Source organism: Leptonotus elevatus, chromosome 8, assembly GCF_054856555.1.
Source record: "Leptonotus elevatus isolate MCC_2025b chromosome 8, RoL_Lele_1.0, whole genome shotgun sequence".
Lineage (NCBI taxonomy): Eukaryota > Metazoa > Chordata > Actinopteri > Syngnathiformes > Syngnathidae > Leptonotus > Leptonotus elevatus.
In genome coordinates, this window is record NC_141246.1 from 9135226 (window position 1) to 9156733 (window position 21508).

The 21508-nt window shown below is 43.3% G+C and overlaps 1 protein-coding gene across 1 annotated transcript in view; it reads right to left on the minus strand.

Moving 5' to 3' along the window:
• Window positions 1-3076: 3076 nt before the first annotated feature.
• Window positions 3077-21508, minus strand: part of LOC147169644 (alpha-1,6-mannosylglycoprotein 6-beta-N-acetylglucosaminyltransferase B-like) — a 79175-nt gene continuing 60743 nt past the window's right edge. The window contains exons 9-18 of the mRNA XM_086082990.1: window positions 17776-17907; window positions 13081-13214; window positions 11889-12019; window positions 11646-11651; window positions 10389-10544; window positions 10122-10268; window positions 9686-9802; window positions 8216-8290; window positions 6521-6798; window positions 3077-4722 (exon numbers count right to left, since the gene is read on the minus strand). Of these exons, the coding sequence (XP_085939116.1) occupies window positions 4524-4722; window positions 6521-6798; window positions 8216-8290; window positions 9686-9802; window positions 10122-10268; window positions 10389-10544; window positions 11646-11651; window positions 11889-12019; window positions 13081-13214; window positions 17776-17907 (1375 nt within the window). The 3' untranslated portion in view covers window positions 3077-4523. The remainder of the gene's footprint in view (window positions 4723-6520; window positions 6799-8215; window positions 8291-9685; window positions 9803-10121; window positions 10269-10388; window positions 10545-11645; window positions 11652-11888; window positions 12020-13080; window positions 13215-17775; window positions 17908-21508) is intronic.

Below are 21508 nucleotides of genomic sequence, written 5' to 3' on the forward strand. Positions count from 1 at the left end.
GTAACGTTAAACTCTTTTTCACCATTGTTGTTCGTTTTTAGATCACCGCTGTTATTCCAGATGCTAGTCCTCCCGCTAACCTGCTAGCTCGCTAGCCTGCTATGTGTGGACCCACACGTGACACAAAACCGAGCGAGGAACTTACTGGACAATGCTAGCCCTTGCTAGCCAGCTATAGCCCTTGCTAGCCAGCTAAAGCCCTTGCTAGCCAGCTAAAGCCCTTGCTAGCCAGCTATAGCCCTCGCTAGCAAGCCGTTAACAGAGACACTTCAGAGAAAGTTACATGTTTGTCAAACACAACGACGTACGTTATTCAGCACGTGGCTTACGCTACAGACAGTTGAGCTTGAGTTTATACAAGAACGTATTTGAGTGACAAGTAAGAGTCGAGCGAGCCCAACAGTTGAGGAGGGTTCTGTTCTTTACAATTTTAGAGCCTCATTTTATACGAGTACTTGGCGATTTCAAATTTGGCAGGCTTGTTAACAACTCTCTTATCTTGAAGGATGGCTAATTGTTTACAAGCTAGCTGTTCTGCTTGCCTTTTTCACAGCATAGTTTCCTAGCCAATGCTAATGAGCTAGAATCGCTTCAAAAGGTCAAAAAGGCTACTTTTAGGGGTTGCTGGTGTACAAATGTGAACAGACTGAGCTAATAGCTACGGTAACGATTCAAAAATAAAACAAACGCATCATTAAGAGACTGGTTCATGGCTCTCCTTAACTGACTTTAAAATGTTACACTAGCACTCGCGTCCTCACTAGGGCTACAAAACTCGAAACTTAAATGCCAACTAGAACATTTGAACTTTATTCGGGGTTCATCAGCGGCACTTTAAATAATAGCATTTGTGTAATCAGTTTGTAAAGATTTCATTTTCTTTCACTTGCAGGTCAAACAAAGATTGACAATTGTAAACATTGAACAGGTTTCACATTTAAAATTTGAAACGTTTTTTCGAGCCGATCGGGGAGGCGACATTTTTAACACGCGCTGTGCCATAATGTAGCGACTGATGAACCGCACACTGGACCCATTTAAAGGAGGTCCCGGAAGGATCCTATCAGTTTCTGCACGCAGGTCCTTACAGGACATACATGGCAGGTTTTGAGTGGGACGACGGAACCGCACTCACCTGCGAGAATGATCAACGATTTGCTTCTCTTTAAATATCAGATGGCTTCTTTTATTTACACACAAACTGATTTATTCAGGCGCTTGTCGTTCTCAGGAGGAGCCAGCCAATTACATGTGAATTATTAACGAGGACCTCTATCTTCTCTCCTTTCCCATCTGCCCTCGTTGAATCGTCCCTCACTTCCTCCCGACCAGAAAACTCGGCCTAATATTTACTTTCGCCCGATTGCCTCTCGCTGCTTCTACCAGGCTCCTCTTTCTTTTTTGCGTTAAGGCTCCTCAGCTCACACTGATCGACTCTTGCCGATTTGTCACCGCGTAAATCGTGGAAAGCTTTAGCAGTAAATGACAGAATCTTTATGAACACAAGCGAGGCTAATGGCGGCTGTCATTGCGTGAAAGTAAAAAAATCAGCATAAGAAGTAATTAGAGAGGCGCATGCTGAAGCACGCGCACATGTTGCCAAAGTTTGGCAGGCAAATTGGACCTCAGAGAAGAAGAAGCAATAAAGAAGAAGCGCGTCAACAGAAGAGGTGAAGTGTAAAGGGCCTCTCAAGGAGGCGTAGTGAGCAAAATTGATGACAAGGCGTGCACTTATTATATTCCGGCCTTTGATCTGTGTAACCTTCAGCGTCTGTAAAATCAATAGTTCCCCTTGCTTGAACGCAACACAATAATCCCCGAAAGTCTGCAAAATAAATAAAATAATAGTTATGTTGGCCATCTTGGGTAGGCTATAAAGTAACTTTACACAATGTTGAAAATTAAACATTTGAAAGTTTAGAGTATTTTATCGGATGTATAACCTGGGCTGGTTTAGATGATATTTTTAGATAATCCAGAATATATTTGTTTTAAATTGGTTAAGGGCTTTATTTTTTAAATTTTGTTTGTTTGTCATATACCATAAAATGGTTTATGGTGCATTTTGAGCTAGTTTAGGATTAACCATACATTGGATTAGACCCTACCCAACAGTGTATATGCTAAACTAGCTCACAATATACATTGGTGGGTTGGTTTAGGGCAGTAGTTAATATTGTCAGCCTGACATCCACATTTTCCAATTGTCGTGACCCACTTTTATAGAAGTTAAGCCAAAACAACTTCTGAAAATACATGCACAGCAACTTACATTCTTAAATGCGTTGAATGAGTTTGACATGCCACCAAAAGCAAATAACTCGGATGGGTCAGTTTATATCCTCAAGACGGTTACAATATTGATCGATTCCTTCAGGATATCCGATTCTAACAAACCCCGTTTTATTTTCTTGTGTTGTCGTGTATTTAACGTCCCTGTCGGCTCCTCACTTGTCCTGCCGTGTATATCAATCTGTTCCTGAGCTGATTAATCGTTGTTGAAACAGCATAAACATTCGGCCAGAAGCTGACACACAAAACGGGAGTGATAACAAGGTAATTAGGCTGCAAGCACCAATAAAGTTGTCAACACAGGCTGAAGGGGGGGTGGGGGCTGGTGGTGTCACATAACATCCTCGCAATTTGCTCATTTGCATAATCTTTAAATAAAAAGGATGATATATATTTCAGTAAAGTTTAAGAGCATTTTTTACATACAGCGTCTTCCATCTTTTAAGTCGGGTGAAGGACATGCAAAGTGAAGAGGAAAATAAACAGAAGACGAATAAAAACCCACCTGGCTGTTTGTCTGCCTCGTGTCAAAGTCACCTTGATGAAGACGGCTGCTTTATGTCCTCAAATTAATATCTGATGGTTGCGATAAAAGCGTTCCTTCCCGCTCTGTCTCCCTGCCACATGAACACTTTGCATTTAGCGCGGCAACATTCAATGGATTCGATGCTGCCGTGCGCACGAACGAGCGCTTTAATCCATTACCCAAATTCTGCAATCACGTCCAAAGTCATTTCACAACACAATTGCACATTCATTAGATTGAATATTTTATTATCTCTATTTTGCCATTTCGGTGTTGGTTTGTATTGATCACAATGGCTTAAAAATCATATAAAGCTTCACTGCAGCTTGAGATACTTAACGTGAGTTTATGACACATTTTGAATAAAACAATTGATGACTCACCTCAGCTTGAAGCTGCCGGTTGCTCCACTTCAATAAATGAGACCGTATGATATTATTCACTGCTACAGTAGAACCTCGTCAGACCCGCTTTTGGCTGCGGGAACTCATCAAGTATCAAATTTGATGGCGCCGTTATCGTCATGAGAAAAAGCCTCACGTTCTCGAACCACACGCCTTGTCTGTAAAACAGTGCAGTTCAGCTTCTTGCTAGCGACGTGCATTTGGCAGCGCGTCAAATTTGTTACCTAAATTAAAATGGCGTCATGGCAATGTGGCAGTTAAAATGCCTCTCCAAGATACAAAGCACAAAGAAACGCCATTATTAGTGTTTTTATAATATAATTCAGACTGTTCGGTTTGTTTGTCTTTACACAAAACAGTTTTTCATTCCGTTCCCTTCCTGTCATAATTCTGCACATTTGAGGTTCAAGAGCATGCAGACGAGCTGAAAAAAGTACAAAAAGTAATAAATGATCAAAATCAAAATCCAGTTATGTACCAAATCCAACATTGACGTGTTTCCGTCATTATAAGCTGCCTTGTAACTATGGCGCGACCCGCCGACGCTGCCGACATACCATTGAGACAAACCTGACGGATCATAGACGAGCAAAGAAGACAGCGTGAGGCTTTGATCCATGATGATCTTTTTATTTGATGACGTCTCCTCCATCTGGCGGCCCCCGAGGACTCTGAAAAATCCACTTGAGCGTATTCATTGAAAAATTATTTTGTCGCCTTTATCTGTGTCCTCTCTGCTCCTTTTCCCGCCTTTTGTGACCACAGATGATTACATTGAGCGATGTTGCCTCCGACTCGGGGGCCCGGTCTGATAAATGACTCTGCCAATCGACGGCGGAAGGGGGAGGAGGTGTAGTGTATGGAGGAGGGGGTGGGGGTGGGGGCGGGGTGATACAACCCCCGCTTGTCCGTCTCCCTTTTGTTCGTGCGCTGAGAGGAGATTGGATATTGAACTGTGCTCGCCTTCTCGTCCGAGTCCGCGCGGTGCGAAGGAATGACACCGCAGCCTCTTCTGCCTCTCAAGTGAGAACTAAAGATTCCAAAATGAACGGATGTGTTCTTCAAGTGCCCTCCAGGGGGCAGGCTACGCTCCACTCGTCTCAACCGATGCTCCAAATGAGTAACTCGGCCACCCGGTGACATAGGAAGCTCCGTCATATCGTACCTTGGTGCCTTGTGTAGCACTTGAAATCCGTGCACAGTGCTCCCTTCCTTCAATATTTCACAGCCGAGGCTGCCGCCTCGCACTCTCAGGCAAATTGCCTCGCCGTCAAATTCTTCCACCGCATCGCGTCCCACGGTCAGAGACAGTCCCTGCACAGCGCCACCTGGCCGCGCCGGAAGTCCCTGCAGGGGCACAGGCGTCTGTATTTGGGCGAGTGGCCCGCGCAGCTGAAAAGCAGCGGCTCGCGCTGAAGTCCGCACTCGCGTCGCAACACGGAGAAGGCCGGGAGGACGTGGTTTATCTCGGAGTCCAGCGCCTCGCACTGCACCTCCAACCTGCAGGGGCACACAAACAGGGTGATGATAAAAAAAATGTTTTTTTTCAGGGATAACATGACTGGAGACTCATTGACAAAAACGACTTATTATATGTGAACTCCAAGAAGAGGGAATCCAATTGTGGACCTCCTGAAAGGGAGCATATGGCTCTTCTTCACTCCCAGCTATGAGGAATCGGAAACTCCTTGAGTCCACCAACAGGCCACTGGCGGAACAACAGGCAGATCACATAAAAACTCTGTTTGGTTTACGCAGTTGAGGTTCTGCAGGCGTGTTTTGATGTCACAGAATTGAGTTGTGAATTGTCGATAATGTCGACATGTGGGCATAATGAGCGGACTGACAGATATAGTTATGGGAATATTTCGTCTGCTAACACCTCGCTGTTGGCCAGCTAATATTATGCTAGCAACAAACAAAAGGGAGTTTGCAAACTTGGATGCTGGACCTGAGAGACGAAGTCGCTTAGTGCTAAGCTAGGATGAGGCTAGTAGAGACGCAGGCGGATTTAAAATGGGACTAAAGAGAAAAAGCATCCTGCAATTCCACCGCTAGCCAGCGTGGCATCCTGTAGGTTTAAGCAATTTTATTTACATTTTAAACGAAGAAATGTAACATTTCCATTTGCTGACGGTGTCGCTTACACTCAAAAACGTTTGAATGAGATAAGTGAATATGGCTTTATAAACAAATGATCAAGATAAAAGCACTTGACATTTTGATCAAATTGGATTTTTCATTTGTTGGATTTTTTTTTTTTTTGTGTGTGTGTGGCAAAATGTACATTGTGTAACCTATTTGAGTTGATTTGGTCATTCAATGTCCAACATCAAATGTGGATCATTTGTGTGAGTCTGAGCTCTAATTTAGTCTAACCTCGGTTAAGTCAACAGCAAAGCATCGATGTGTTTTCTTTTTGTCTTGTTTTTTTCTAGCGATACTTACTCCAACAGAAGGAGCAGCCTCAACGAGAAAATAAAAACAATATGGGTCATTGATTGAACAATCAATGGGATAAGAGATCCTAAAAGATTTGTTAAAGTCAGCTGCGGGCCAATTTGTTGCGTTAAATCTCGGATCCAGCAGTCGGAATGAAGAGCTGCTGCTGTTTATAACCAGCGAGGGCAGCCATTATCATTTAGAACAAGTGAAGGGGCACACGGTAGAACAAATGTCGGCTCATTAGCTGGCAACAAACATGTTCTAAAACCTTTCACGAGGTGCCCCCTTTCTGAACATTGCCTCTAAACGCAAAATATGCATTTCAGACGGGTAGAAAGCGGCTGTACAAAGGTGTGAAAATTCACTGACTGAGATGTTAAGATTTAGTGGAGAAGCAACGCAAGGGCGTCGGAGGAGCGGTTAGGCAGGTACGAGACGAAAGATGGTTGCGGCACACGCAAGAATGACAGAACTGAAAAAAGAACAACATCTCTTTAAAGCCCGGAACACAAAAGATGTCAACTACTCGTGCGCGAGAGATGATTGAAGGATGAAGCAAAAATAAAGAAGGAACACGACTGACTGGAGGGGAGTGTGTAGAGAACAACGCACACGACACACACGGACGCACATTTTACTCTCAACATAAGCTCCTGTTTTGAACAACACAAATACATACCGTGTGTTCATATTTCTACATGGCGCACTACAATGGATTTTGCCGGTGTCAGAAAAAAAAAATTGGGGATCATTTGTGCAGTATGAACAAATTGAAAAGTAACAATCTGAACCCGGTGTGTCAGAAAAGTTCCAGGACAGTGTCGTCGCCGCCGTTCGATTTGGGCGGCCGTACCTGCGCAGAGCCTCCTTGTTGTTGATGAAGCGAAAGTGAGCGGGCTCGCAGACGAAGCCGCGGCCCCGGCACGCCTCCACGCACGACTCGCCCTCTTGCGATACGAGCAGCCGCAGGGAGCTGAGAGGGGGCCAGGCGCCGGGAGGGGAGGCCGCGTCGGGCGCCCAGCCCAGGGCCGTGGAGTTGGGCAGGGCCACAAAGAGAGGCCTCGCGACGCCGGCCGAGCCTTGCCTGGACACGTTGGCGGGGACGAACAGTGGCTCCGGGGCACAGAAGTCCTAAAAGGGGGAAATGCAACGTCATCATTTGGCAAATTTGGTTAACGGCGTCTTATATTGATGCTTTTATAGCGAAAATCCGTAGCCCTTTTTTGCATGTCACTTCAAAATATTGTACTTCACATTTTGAGGCTCAAAAAACTTAAAAAAAAAAACACATTGATTTGAAGAGCGGCTGAGTCGTCCGGCCAGCGAACTCGAGGCACTCAAACGTCTACTAAACAGTCTTTAGTCACGACTGTCACCAGAGCTGTAAATAATGAAAAGGACTCTCAAAATACAGATCATCATCTGCTTGCCGTCCGCGCTTACAAATACATCATCTGGGCGCATCGCTTCTTGCATGACGCGTCCCTATTTCATCAATGTCATCAGATGTAGTGCTTGGGACCCGGAGGGAGGGGTTCGATTTGTGAGAGTGTTGAGAGAAACTGACAAGTGGCTCAAAGATATTGAGGAGATGTGGTCAACTGCTGTTTAATGTACTATAGTGCTGTGGTTCTCAAACTGCGGTCCCAGGATCACCTGCGGTCAGCAAGGCATAGCCATTGGGGGTCAACTTCGACTTTAATATCATCATATTTTGATGAAGTGTACAGCCAGCATAAATTGCCTTTCTGTAATCAAAGGTTCTGTTATATAGCGGCTAATTTGTAGCCGCTATTTTCCCCTAAAATTGACTTACTTTTATTTTTCATTTGTCTCCCGAATCATTGATTTATTAGAAATACAGTGGTACCTTGAGAGACAAATTTAATTGGCTTTTAATTCCAAACACAAAATATTTTTCCCCAATGACATGAAAGTAAACGTCATTAATCCACTCTAGCCTTTTCCTCACAAACTACAAGAACAGTTGTTGTAATGTGTATTTTGATGGGAAAAAAAATGGAACTCGATAATATTGCATTTTATAAAATCAGAGTACAAATAAATTACATAAATAAATGTAACCTGCCCAAATATATATATATATATATATTCGTTCTACGCAGAGGATGAAGAATAGATGACTGTGAGAACTGTTATATTGTCTGCTTCAATGTTGTGGCTGAACTATTTGTGTCAAAAGGGTTAAAGCACTGCAACATAGATGCTAATGCTAACTAGCTTTAGTATTAACTGGGCCTTTCTTTAGGCAGTTTGGCCATTTTGAATACATGGTGGACACGTTCGTTTGATTTGACAGTAAACCTCAACTGGATAAGGCATTAAACAGCTTAAAGCCTCCTTTTTTATTTTATTTTTATATTGGTTAATCATAAGTTAACAATAAGCAAGATTTTGCAATGAGAATGACGTATTCCATTAAAATGAATCATTTTACATAAACATTTGAACTTTGACCCCCTCTACAAAAGACCCAGTCAGTGTGTCTTTTTAGAAATAAAACGTGCCCGCCCACGGCGTATCTCACCTGCTGCTGTATGTAGGCGTGCACTCGCTCCAGCATGCCCTCACACGTGTACTCGTAAGGCAGGTACGGTTCAACCTGCGACACACAAACAGCACTCGCGATCATGTCGCATATTCAACACGGCGGCCACTTCGTCGTCGACGCATTCATTCGTCCGGCTGCCTGCGTCATTTGAGCACACATGCCTGATGGACTCCATTATAAGCGGCGTGGATGACGGACGGATGGCTATGCTTTTTTTTGCATGCCAGCGGAACAAAGTGCCTGCTGTGAGGCGCGCGTGCTTAAAATTCTTTATTTGCCTAATTAGGCGCACAAGAGCCGCCGGAGTGTAGAAATAACAGCATAAAGCAATCAGATTGGAGGCTAAAGGTGCCGGGGAATTAGGCCACACTGCATGATGATGCATTTTAAGGATGGCGGGAGAGCTGATCTACTTTCATAAGACTTTTTTTTTTTTTTTTTTATCTTAAAAAACATCAAGATTCGTTTGATGGGAAGACAGAAAGAAAGAAAGATTTATTGGAACATGATGACTCGTCAGACAGCGAGAGATTGCTTTGTCCTGCATGACTGAACAGAATGTGTGTGTGGAGTGAACGTGTGCGTTGTAGATAATGGCCATAATGTGTAGGTAGGGCTCGCTGGGCTGATACAAGGAATTTCATCATCTCAAAACTATTCACAATCTTATTGCGGTCATGTGTAATGGTGTGTGTGTGTGTATGTGTGTGTGCATAGATAAGTGCCAGGAGAAGAGCAGACTGGTGTGTTTTTTCTTTTTTTTGCATGAAGGGCTCCATCAGATGACCCTCAGATATCTGACGAATTATTGGCCTGAATAAAAGCGAAACGAAAAAGAGACCACCACAAGAAAGTAGCGATTTTTTTCAGTCGTGAAAATGCAACACTTGAAGTTTGGATGCACTCACAAAATACGTCGCACATCTGAATCAATTCTTAAAAATAAAATGTATTGACATTTCCAATTTGCTCTTTTTCTTTTCTACTGCAGTCTCATACATTGCCATGAATGCTCACCTCTCCAGCCAGACCAATCACATGCCTGACTGCCTGGTGCTTTAAGCTAATTAATTACACTAATTTACAGCAGGGTACTCAATGGATCCCCAGCCAGCCTGGCCGCACAGTGAGATTGAACAAAGTATATTTTATTAAGTTGATCAAAGAGGTGCTGTGAGACGGCGATAACAGCGTTTTAGCCATATTATTTATTGTTGGATTACTCTCGCAGAGTCTTTTATTAACGAGGCTCACCTAAAACTGCGAGAGGTGATTCTCCTTTAAGCATTTTGGTGGTGCAACGGTATGTATTCATGTATAAAATCCATTTTCCCTATTGAAATGCCATCAATACATTCCAGTAAAAAAAAAGAAAAAAAGAAAGAAGAAAACCTTGATGTTGCCTTAAAGGCCTAAAATGGCAGTTTTCTTGCTGGGTGCCACTACCTTTGTCCTCATAATTTCTCTGATGGCAGCGTCAAACTCCACAGAGTTGTTGTAGTCCACGGTCATGACGTGAGGGCTGCCGATGTACTGCTCCGCGTACGGGTGCTGCGACGACACCTGCACAACAACAACAACAACTTTTTACCTTGGATATTTTCTGTGAAAATGAAAAACCGCACCAGCCATGGTCAACATTTCCTCTGGCCTCGAGATTGAATGGCCTTGGCCCGTTTTATACCAATAATAAAATGAGATATAATAAGCTCAAGTATATAAAATGGAGCAGTATAAAATCCCGATATAGACATTTTGGACAGTTTCATGAAATGGTGGCCGCTCCCCTCAAAAGCCCCCTCAATGAATTGCCTGGTGTGCCATGCATGACGTCATCATACTTGATGGGAAAACAACTGGGATGGAGTCAAGGTTTCCGTACTTCTCTTGACGTGGGCTTTCCTTTGAAGAACTCGTGATTAAGCGAGCTGTGAGGCGGTTTAAATTTTGGCTGCAGGAAGACGCAGCCATTGGCTATTGCTTCCAGGGGGGCGGGGCCTTCGTAGGGAAAACCAAAGCCGATGAAGAGCTGCAGGACAGAGGCATAGGCGCATCAATTATTTTAACATACGTGACAATTTGACTTTAAATGAAAGTTTTCCTTGACACAAAACATAAGAAATGTAACATTTCCCTGAGCGTTCTTCACCTTTGCTTTTCGCAGCAGCTGCTGGAGCTCATGCTGGGGCAACAGGCCGTGGTTCTTGACAAAGGCCGGAACCTCTGGCGGCCTCTGCGTCTCGTAGTACACCGTGCCGTGGACCTCCATGTATTTGTGGAGAATCTGCAGGAAACCTTCTTTGCCCTGATGGGAAGCGTGAGCCGCACAAAAAGGTCAAGTGGGTTACGTTAGTTAAAGGAGCATGATATTGTTTTCATCGTTTACCTGCACTATTGAGGGAGCTATGCTAAAGGAGGTAACAAAATGTTGCAAATATTCTCTCTGCAGTGATCCCTGTTTTTTTATTTTATTTTTTTATTCAAATGTTTAAAGATGGCCTTGTTTGAAATGTCCAATGTCTAAACATCAGTTCACTGCTAAAACAAAACAAAAAAATACACAAAACACGGGACGGGGGGGGGGGGGGCATAGGACTGGGTCCAGTGTACACACTGTATCCCTGCACTCTGACCCCCTCACCCCCGTTAATCCTCCAGCCGTAACTGGAGGCAGGTCTGATCGATCTGCTTCTCCGCAGGGATTTTCCCCAGCCAGAGAGAGATTACTTGGAGAACCACCAGCGGCAGACGATAGGAATCATTGGAAGGTCGAACACAGCCGTCTTAAAATTCTCCTTTGCTGTGCATTAACATACTGTAGTTCGCAGGGCAATTTAGCTACAAACAGGAGTTATAAGAGCTGTATTACGTTGTAGCTGGATTTGTGTCACTGCCAAAATCCGCCCATCCATCCAGCCATCATGGAAATATCATTTTTGATTGGACAACAATGCGACCATTTTTAGATACCTGATTTGACATATTTAAGGTTTAAGTGTCTGGTTTTGAGGATTTTTCAAGGCCTTAAAAAAAAAAAAAAAGAATCACATTTTTAAGTATCTGTGGAGACCAAGTGAGGATCATTTATACACAGAGATAACAGCCATTAACACTCTTAAAAGCTCCAGGACAGATTTTAACAGCTTCAATATGTGTGATAAAAAAGTGCCGGCTTGAATCACACCCTTTTTGTTTGGAGCAAGTAAAGATAGATCTTATAAAAATTGAAGCAAAAAAATACGTATGCAAATTAGAATTTTGTGTATAGGCTTAACCATGTGCCGGATGCTAAACCAATGCAAACACGTGTGCATTCAGTGTTCTACACTTTTGGAAATGAAAGCCCATCGTGAGAAGCAAACATGCAACAGCTGTTATAGTTACAATATTTCAGAAACTGTCTTACCTGAAGCTTGTGTCGGAGAAGACAGACGCAATGTGAGAAAGGGACAAAACAAAATGTGAATATGCAATGCTCGACAGTGACACCACATACCTCAATACATTCGGCTATCATAGAACGAAACAAAAAAGGGGAACACAGCAACCGGGGAGATTTCCCAAACCAATTTTGGTTTGTGTGTTGCTGCCAAAATGGAAGCTTTAGTGTGGCATCATCAAGCCTCACTTGTCATTTGCCGTTTTGTACCTTCCACATGCTGGCCTCCTTCCCGTACACGACCGCCATGCTGTTGACTTTGCTCTGCTGGATGTTCCGCTTCTCCGTGTCGTTCAGCTCCTCCGACACGAAGCCCATGAAGGAGTTGTCTGGCGTGTGAGCTAAATACGGGGCGAATGGGGCACGTTGTGGCACGGCGGGACAAAAAAAAAAGGAGGAAGACAAAGACAGCCGTGCAGTTGAGTGAGATACAAAAGAGCGTCCCGGTTTGTTTCATTCCACTGCTAATTCGGCCCTACAGCTGCACGCCTAAGTATTATAAATCGTCATTGTCCGTGAGCCAGCTGCTGTTGGCTATGGATACGTACGACGCGAGTGTGTGGGTTTAGTCTCAGTCGGCAGGTAGTCAAAGTGAAACATGAGCACCAGCAGAAAGACGATAATGGCGCCGCTATGGCCGACTGCTTTACAAGTGAATGTGAGAAGAGCACCAAGTAATGGCGCCAATAATTCAGCGAGTCGCACTAAGGAGGCAGAGAACAATAAGTGCTATGAACAAAACATAACATCGCACATGCATTTGTGCGGCCGCAGCTTGTTAACTTGTGATGCTGCTGGAAATAGGCGCCGTTAAATCAAACAGCAGCACAAACATTCGTCAAATGGCCGCCGCTTAAAGGGGTAAGTCAACCTTAACCATTTCGAGACAATAACATGTTATATGTGACCTCGCTGGTCTAACTGTAACGTTACGATTCATCTTGCGTTTGTGAAATATGAGTTATGCAGAAAAATCCAGCTGGATTTATCCATATCGTGGGGCGGCCATTTTGCCACTTGCCGTTGACTGAAGATGACATCACGGTTGCTCAGAGCTCAGGCAACGACCAATCACAGCTCACCTGTTTTCTCAAGCAGTTACCTGAGCAAGTGTGATGTCATTTTCACTTGACAGCAAGTGGCAAAATGGCCGCCTTCTGATATCGATAAAAACTGCTGGATTTTGCTGCCTAACTAATATTCCACTAACACAATATTAACCAGAATACCAAATTTAGACTCGTGGGGCTGCATAGATGGATAGGGCGGCACGGTGGACGACTGGTTACAACGTCCGCCCCATAGTGCACAGGACGTGAGATCGAGTCCAGGCTTCGGCCTTCCTGGGTGGAGTTTTCATATGTTCTATGTTTTCACATGTCACAATGAGTTTGCTTCTTACGGAACATGGTCATGTACTGCCTGGCGTTCAGGTTCCAATAGCCCCAGTTGGTCCGGTAGCCGTGCAGAGTGGCGTACTCCTCGTGGTTGTAAGCCGGCTCCGTCCCAAACGTGTCAATCACTCGGATGTGGCATCTGCAACGACACGACGCGGCCACTTTCAAAAAAAAAAAAAAGTCACCTGGACTTCAGTTCTGGGGTTTGGTCACGTGATGCTCATAATGCGAGCCCGAGGGCCAAATCGGCAGCAGTGTCAAAAAAGGTGGCCACAATCGGCTTAATTCTTATTCCATAAGCGCAATATTAATCGGAACCTCATGCTTAGAGTGGTGGGAGCTCAAAACATATTTCATAATCTGGTGATGGAGCCGTGCGATACGGAGACAGGGAATGACTGTGATTCACGATTCGTCTCACAAGGCCAGTAGATGTATCGGTACATCAAGCACACGCCTAACACAAATACATGTTCTGCTACTATTGCGTTTGATGGTCTATTGAAGCGGCTCATAGAGAGACATTGGTGTCAACGCCCCCGCTTCTGCGATGACACTTTTATAGGATTAAATAAAGCGACACCGATGCGGGGATTTTTTTTTTTAACTGGGCACTTACCTCCGCAAATAGGGGATGAAATGTGCCTTGCACAGCTGTTTGAGATGCGGTATTGTTATGAATTCAATAAAGATGCAGTGGAAGCCAACGTGGTTAACCTTCACACTATGCTACAAATGTAAAATAATTATGTATTTAAATCACCCTGCAAAATGATGGTCAAGAGAAAGCACAGAGTGAATTATTAATGAAAAAAAAAAGTCAAATACTGCGCTGTATCCGGTTGCCCCTCCCTAGTTGCCCTATCACATATCACCCTGTCGGAAAGTGATCACTACCCAGAGTTCAGCGTGAGAGGCTAATTGAGGTGAAATGGCTCGCCAGGGCTCAGCTGATGTTAACTAGTGAGCACTTGACATTTATTTAAACTGTTAGTCAGCCTTTTGTTTGACCACACAAGCAGTCTAGACAATAATTATGCAAATTTATAGTTCTCTAAGCACACAAGTTGGTTTTAAATGGCTTTAAAATGACTGCGATGATGGTGGTGCATATCATAGCTTGGGCATTGCCAGGTTGGAATTGGACCTTTTTTTTTTTTTTTTTTAATATATCCTCCATCTGTGTCTCCAGTCTGGAGCTTCTACAAATTTACCAATTGGCTGTGGTGATGCATTAGTGAAGAGAGGCAGTACAGTATTTTCTTTCACACCCTCCTACTGAAAATGGTTGGATGCCACAATAAAAAAAAAAAAAGACAACCAACAGCTGCATAATGTTGACGATATACTAAATTTCCTTATACAGTGGCCAAGGGCGTTTACTTTTACCCAACTTCAGACAAATGAACCGTACGAATAATATTCACTTGCCGATACTCGGTTAAATTGGCATGTTGAAAATCTGCGGTTTTGAATTGATTTGTTTTTGCAAACTTATTCTTGTTTGTCTATACGTGTCCTCTGACTGTCTTGTCTGCCAATCATTCCAACTTGTTTCCCGCCTCGCAGCCAACGTCAGCTGTGAGGCCCAGCTCACTCGTAAAAATAATGAGGGCTATAGAAAATGGATGCCTGATAAATATAACATTTAATCTAAATTATTCTGTACTGTATTACAGACTACCCATCACATTATTATTTTTCTGGACACGACTCGATTCTCTTGGGTTAGTATCGGGATGTGTGCTCGTTATTAGAGCGTATGCTACATTCACAACACAACATATTTCAGCATTGTCTCATCAGGGCACAACATAAGAACATTTAGAATGATAAAAAAACATGAAACCAGAGTAATTAAATGGAGCTGAAAGGCTCCAAAGCCCCAGAACAATTGATTAATGAGGCTTCGCTGCACCACAAGGCTTAACTGAGCTGCTCCAGACATTGACGAGGAAAACTTTAGATGAAAGGCAGAGACCTCTAACCATTCACGAGCACTCTCCTGGTCATGCTTCCGCTGATTTTTTTCGGTGAGCCGCAGAAAATTATTTGACACATTTATGCAAACAGAGAAGAAAATTACAGCGATGGTGAGATAAAGCAAAGCCGTGCGCAGTTCGAGACAGAAGCACAGAGGAAAAATCCATACAGAGACAGATAAGCAGGTAGACGGACAGAAAGACGGGCACACCAAAAGAGACCGAGACGAGAGCGCGACGGGCAGACGAGGACAGACAAAGGCAAGCGCGAGAAAGAGGTTGAGCAACGGTGAAAGCACACAGAGTGGAATAGACATGAAAAAACAAAGCAAGCCAGACTCAGGCAGGGACAGACAAGAGACGGACAGGCGGACAAACAGTTTGTTGTTGTGTCGCCAGACACAAATGGATTAGTTCAGTTCAAATGCCCGCTGCTAAGGAAACAGCGCAAATGGGAACGCTAAACATAAAAGGAGACTTCCTGCAGTAATACAGATTGATGCTGAAGCACGGCTTGGAGGCTGATTGATCCAAATATCAATAGCAACATTGGCATTTTAAATATTGATCGATATTAGTGTAGTACCGTCAATACTTTAATTTCAGTTTCTCTCCTGTAAGTTGATTTTACGATGAAAATGTTACATTCTTTTTTTTCAAAGCCAGAAAAGAAGTTCACCAAAAGGATGGAAATGTTGCATTATTTTTATGTTCAACTTTCTAAACATGGTACTTGGTGGGGAATGTTTGTTGAACAGACCCCGGCATCCACTTCCGCTGGGCAATACACCGGACGCATGTCAAGCAGAAAAAAGTTAAATACCCCGCAAGCACTCCTGGACAGCCTCCCAAATGACCCATAAAACGAGAGATTTAAACATTGTTTATGTAAAACGCAAAATGCGCAACTAAACTATACAATATTGAAAGTCTGCTAGCTTGATGTCAATGTGAAATGTAGACGAGCTAACAGAGATTAGCATCGACTGCTACTTTAACCTACGCAGAGCAGCAACAGTAGGGACACCACTGACCCATAAAACATTGTTTATTCAAAACGCAGAATGCTCAACCAAACCATACAATATCCAGTCTGCTAGCTTGATGTCAATACGCAACATACACAAGCTAACAGAGATTAGCATTGACTGCTACTGCTACAAACTTACACACAGGCATGTAAAGTCGTAAAGTCTGCTAGCTTGATGTCAATACGCAACATAGACAAGCTAACAAAGATTAGCACTGACTGCTACTGCTACAAACTCACACAGGCTTATAACGACTCTGTGAGAATGAGTTTAGTTGGGGACCTCCACTGCTATTTCTTCCTCTATAACACTAGACCTCAGTGTCGCCCGACATATTCCGGCACAACGTGATACTACACAGAAGGCACGTAACTACCAACCCCCAAAAAATGATCTTTTAAACATTTACAATATAGCAAAAAGGTGAACCGCGATGGAGCAGTGGTTCACTGGAAATAATTTGCCAAAATAAAGTTCCAATAGATCTGGGTCCGATGGAGTGCTACACATCCTTCTCTTCCAAACTAATTGTCACATGAGGTTAGAGGAAGCACAAATCAGGACTCCAAACACTAACGTAGGACTGCTGTCCTCAGCAAGCAATTAGATTCAGACTGCTGCTGTGCGCTGACATATAGTCTGGGGGAAATGTGCTATTTTCTAAGTGCGACTGGGTGTGTGTGTGTGTGTGTGTGTGTGTGTGAGAAAAAAAGAAACAGCAAAACGTGTTGTGTTTAGGGGGGGAGAAAAAAAGACTGTCCTCTGTAATGCTTATAATTGGATTTTAAAAATACATGTCATGGCTGTGTGTTGTTTGCTACCAGACATGTCCCAGCTGACGACTTTGTTTTTTTGTTTTTGTTTTTGGGCTCCATTGTCACATCCCCACCTTCACTTCTCATATTCGTTTGTAAATAGCTTTGTTCTACTTTTGGCATTTGGCCTTGTAGTCAGATAGCATGCCTCTACTTTGCTGAGCGCACTCGCCACAAAAGAACAAATGTCAATTGCTACAATCATAGTAAAGAAACATGATGAAGACTGTATTACTGAAAGGATTTTGCTCCGGTGGTCTCGTGGCTGTTGTGGCCTACTTTCCAGGATGTTCCACCTCTGTGGGAATGCCAAAAGCTGTTAGGCGCACGTGCGAGCATCACACACGCGCACACACACATGAGAATCTTAAGGATATTGTTTTTGTCAGGCATGCTATGTCATGTCTTCTTGCTGCTGCTTAAAACTTCCCTTAGTTGACCCTAAGAACATTCAAACAACAAAACTAGTCTAAGAATAGCTTCGATGACAGAATCGTTTTAAGACCTGATTTACGAGAACCCCAAATAGCGGCTGCTAAATTGTGTGCTCCCTAACAGATATCATACAGTGTTGGTTAGCGAGTTGACAAACATTTGGGGAGAGCATAGCAAGTGCAAAATGAGGTATGAAGTGATGGAATTGGAAGTGTTAGTGGAAAACAAACACACTGAGAAAAAGAAAAGAAATCTATGGCACCGATAAATTTGGGCCAATAAAAAAATAAAGCCCAGACGCAAGGAAATCCGGAGTTGAAAGGAGCACCTAAAAAAAAAAAAATACATGGCTTTCAAGTATCAGAAGCTGGATTGGATTATCAACATTCCCATTCATTTCTGTTTAAAAGAAGATTTAAGGTAGCGGAGGAACTAACTTGTGTCTCTTGAGCGAGAGCCCCATGTGCTGCTTCATCTGCTGCAGGCCGTGGTAGTCCGTATAGATGAGGTCAAAAGGCAGAGGGCCAGTCAGCGGGCAACTGCCTCTGCCGGGGGGCACGCCCAGGAAGCTGCAAAACACAAAACACATTCTTACAAAAGGGAGATGACGACTCGTAATCAAATATGAAATGACAACCAAACATACAAGAGTTCATTATTACAACTGTGTGCTGTAATCATGTTTGCTGTATACGCTTATTTGCTTTACATAAATCCGACATCTTGATAATCCAATTATCGCATCTTACTGCCTTACAGGCATGTGTTGCTTTCCCTCAGATTGCTGACAACAGAAAAGCATTATTACACGAGGGCTACTGCTTTTTGCCGTTTGGTGCATTTTGGGTGAACGGAGCACAATTGCGGCATCAGAACAATTGAGGCTGGCACGAGAGCGAGAATGTGTGACAAAATAAAATCTTCCCGTAGAGATGGCTAGAAGCCCAAAGTTCCTGTCGTATGTAGATTTACCACTAGTGGAATATTTGACAAGGCAGGTGATTGGCTAATTGCCTTCGGGTCACGGCCCTGCTGATTGGCTGCTGCCGAGGAGACCAACTGAATATGTCGCTTCCAGTACATATATGTGGATGGGAGACTTTCTCCCGTGTTAATCTAAATCTGGACCTCAAATGCTGGGACTGCTTCGTTAACCAATCAGATGTCATATTCATCTCAGGAAATTACATCAGCATTTTTCCATCCTCTGATTGGTTAGTAAGAGCAACTCTAGTAGGTAAATATTGATTCTGAACTGCTTTGGATGATGACCGATGCACAGGCGCAGGCTTTTACTTTACTTTTAATTTCTGGTTTCTATAATTGCTACATGACACATTTCACAACCTCCAAAATGTCAAAAAACTGAGAATCCATGTGTAAAGAGCAGAACCTAGCTAAGCCGGGTAGCTATACAGTCAAAAAGGGTCAAAAGTGTGTTGCGGTGTTAATGTTAAGGTGTTAATTGCCTTGCACACAACGTGCACAGTTTCACCTGCGAAGTTCCTAAGCAGCCTGCAAAATAAAACTTTCGTGAAAGGTATGAAAGCATGTTTTTTCCCTTTGAGGCAGCGTGGAGCTTTCGGTTCAATCAAAGCAAAGCCGGGAGGGCACCGGCCTTTGGCATAACATAACACAAACAAACAAGATGAAAAGAGAGTATTGACGAGGACCCGGCTGGGTGGTACCTCGCGAGCAGCAGCAGATGGTCAACCAATGGCGGGAAGCGCCACGGATGCGTTGTCGCCCGTCTGTGTTTGTGCGTATACAAACACAGCTGCTGCTGACTCGCCTCTCGTTACAAAACATGGCATCAACGCTACATAAATTCACACCGGATGGATCGGCTGCGTGTAAACGGGCAAGGTGGACTCGTGCATCCTATTGCATATCGAGTATACCACTTTCGGGGCACCTCATTAGTACATACAAAAGTGTGTACCCATGAAAGATAACACAGGAATAATATAAGAAAAGAAATCAAGAGTAGAATGAGAAACGGCACACAAACGCCTTCTTATTTCTTTGCTCTTCATTGGCAGTCTGTTCTTCTATTTGTTGGTGAGCACCGAAGCTGATGAAATCGCATTGAATACCTGTCTTAAGGTGAGTAGTGTGCAAAATAAACCACAACTCTTTTTCCATTTGCTCTTTGTTAAGAGCCTGGCGGAAAGTAAACAAGCCTTTCGTACTTTGTTCAAGGCCAGGGGATGATGTCCAAACACATTACGCCATACAGTCGAACCTCGACATTTCAACGTTCCATTTGGAATTGGACCAAATATTTTGCTCGCACGTGATTCCACTAATACAGAATATGGAAATTTTTTTTTTTTTTAATTGCTTGTATAAAAAATAGTGGGGTTTCTGGAGGGATCAAGTGCGAAAATAAATTCTGAGAATGTGACTGAGTGAGCAAATTTACATAATAGGCCCCCCCCCACAAGAATTTCCCCGCCCATGACATGATCAGCGACACTGGGTTAATATCCAGAGCCACTTTCAAGCACCGTCATAACCACTACCATGCAGAAACACACACATTCCCCATGGGTGCAACACCACTGCTGCCATTTCAATGCCAAAAGGCAAGCAAGGTTTAGTGGAGTCACAGATTAGCATTAGCACTGTTAGCTCGTGATAATTTGATGACATTGAAGTTTGCTTGGTGAAGTTGTCCACACAGTGATGGAAGCGTATATACAGTGATGCCGTGAGACAAGAGTGCCCCGACTTATAGGCGTTGTCGTTCGCTCATTTCGCTTTGACTTGCGAGCGCAAACTTGCGATACAAGCACTGTATGGTGGCAGTGAACTTGACTCAACTCAGTACTTTGGCAAATAATGAAAACTTCTTCAAAAAAGAGGCTTCAAGATGCTTAATGCCACTATTTGACGATGACTGTCAAATTAAAATGACATGTGTATTTAAAACAAGCACAGAGCTTTGGGTCTGCTAGCTTAATGCTAATGCTAACACATCAACTCATATACAGTATAACTCTTTTGGCAACTTTTCTGTTAAATTCTTTTAGATTATGTTTAATTATGTAATTACGGTATTTTTTTTCAACAAAGTACAATATAGTGTAAGTTTATATCATAGTAAAACATTTTTTTTAATTTTTTATTCTGGAATCAATAAATAGCATTTCCATTTAATTTAATGGCAAAAAATGACACAAACACACTTTGCTTTTTTTTTTGTGGCATGTCGAGAACCCCCCCCCCCCCCCCCCCCACCACACACCCACATACACACCCACACTTGGATGAATGACAAACCTGCACACGGCAATTATGCATATCAGCCGTCTGTAAAATGTGCTAAATTCTGTCTCGTCCAAACGCTAGACTGAGATTTGACAAACACACACTCAGGGTGGCATTTCTGGCAGGCACAAGTCAAGCTCCATGCTGGGCCACAGAGGAGGCCAATTATCCAGGTTCTTAAGGTCTCCAGGCTACCGTGGTCAACAAGCACTCAGTAAAAGTGGCAGGTGAAGAAATGGCACCAAACGCGAGTCGGCCGTCATTCAAGAGCATTGTGCCGTCGGTTCAAATTGCTGAATGGCTTCTTCCTCTCTGCGTTTGTGACGAGCAATCAATTAACCTTGACCTTAATTAACCTTTACCTCAATTCATCTTTAAAGGGGATATATTACGAAACATTGGCTTTTGTTATACAGCAGGTAAATATTTGTGTTTCTGTCAGCCAGTCAAGTGTGGAAGGAAACAACAATGCAACTCTTTTGATGGCTCGCTGTGACGGTACAGTGCACAAGCGCGTGCTGTGAATGTTGATGTCAAACAGAGGACGAATTTTTCAGACCCCCTCATCATCCTAACGTCAGCTATCCACATGCCCACTTTAATAATACGTCTTTTGTTTTACCCAAAGTGATGCAGAATTGTCAGATTCACAGTATGTGATATAAAGTTACCAATCAGAGAGCTCTTAATTGTCCCAAAGTAAAGGTTGGAGGAGTAATTGGTTCATTTTAATAATTGGCTAATTTAAAAAATATATATATATGGCAATTTATTTCCAATTACTTTGCAGAGCCTTGTGCACCCCAAGGAAACTTTCTTCCTCCCCAACAATTGAAAAAAAAAGAAGAAGTGATGTGCTGGAGGCTGAAGGCAGCGTTCAAGTGTTGTCATTTTAAC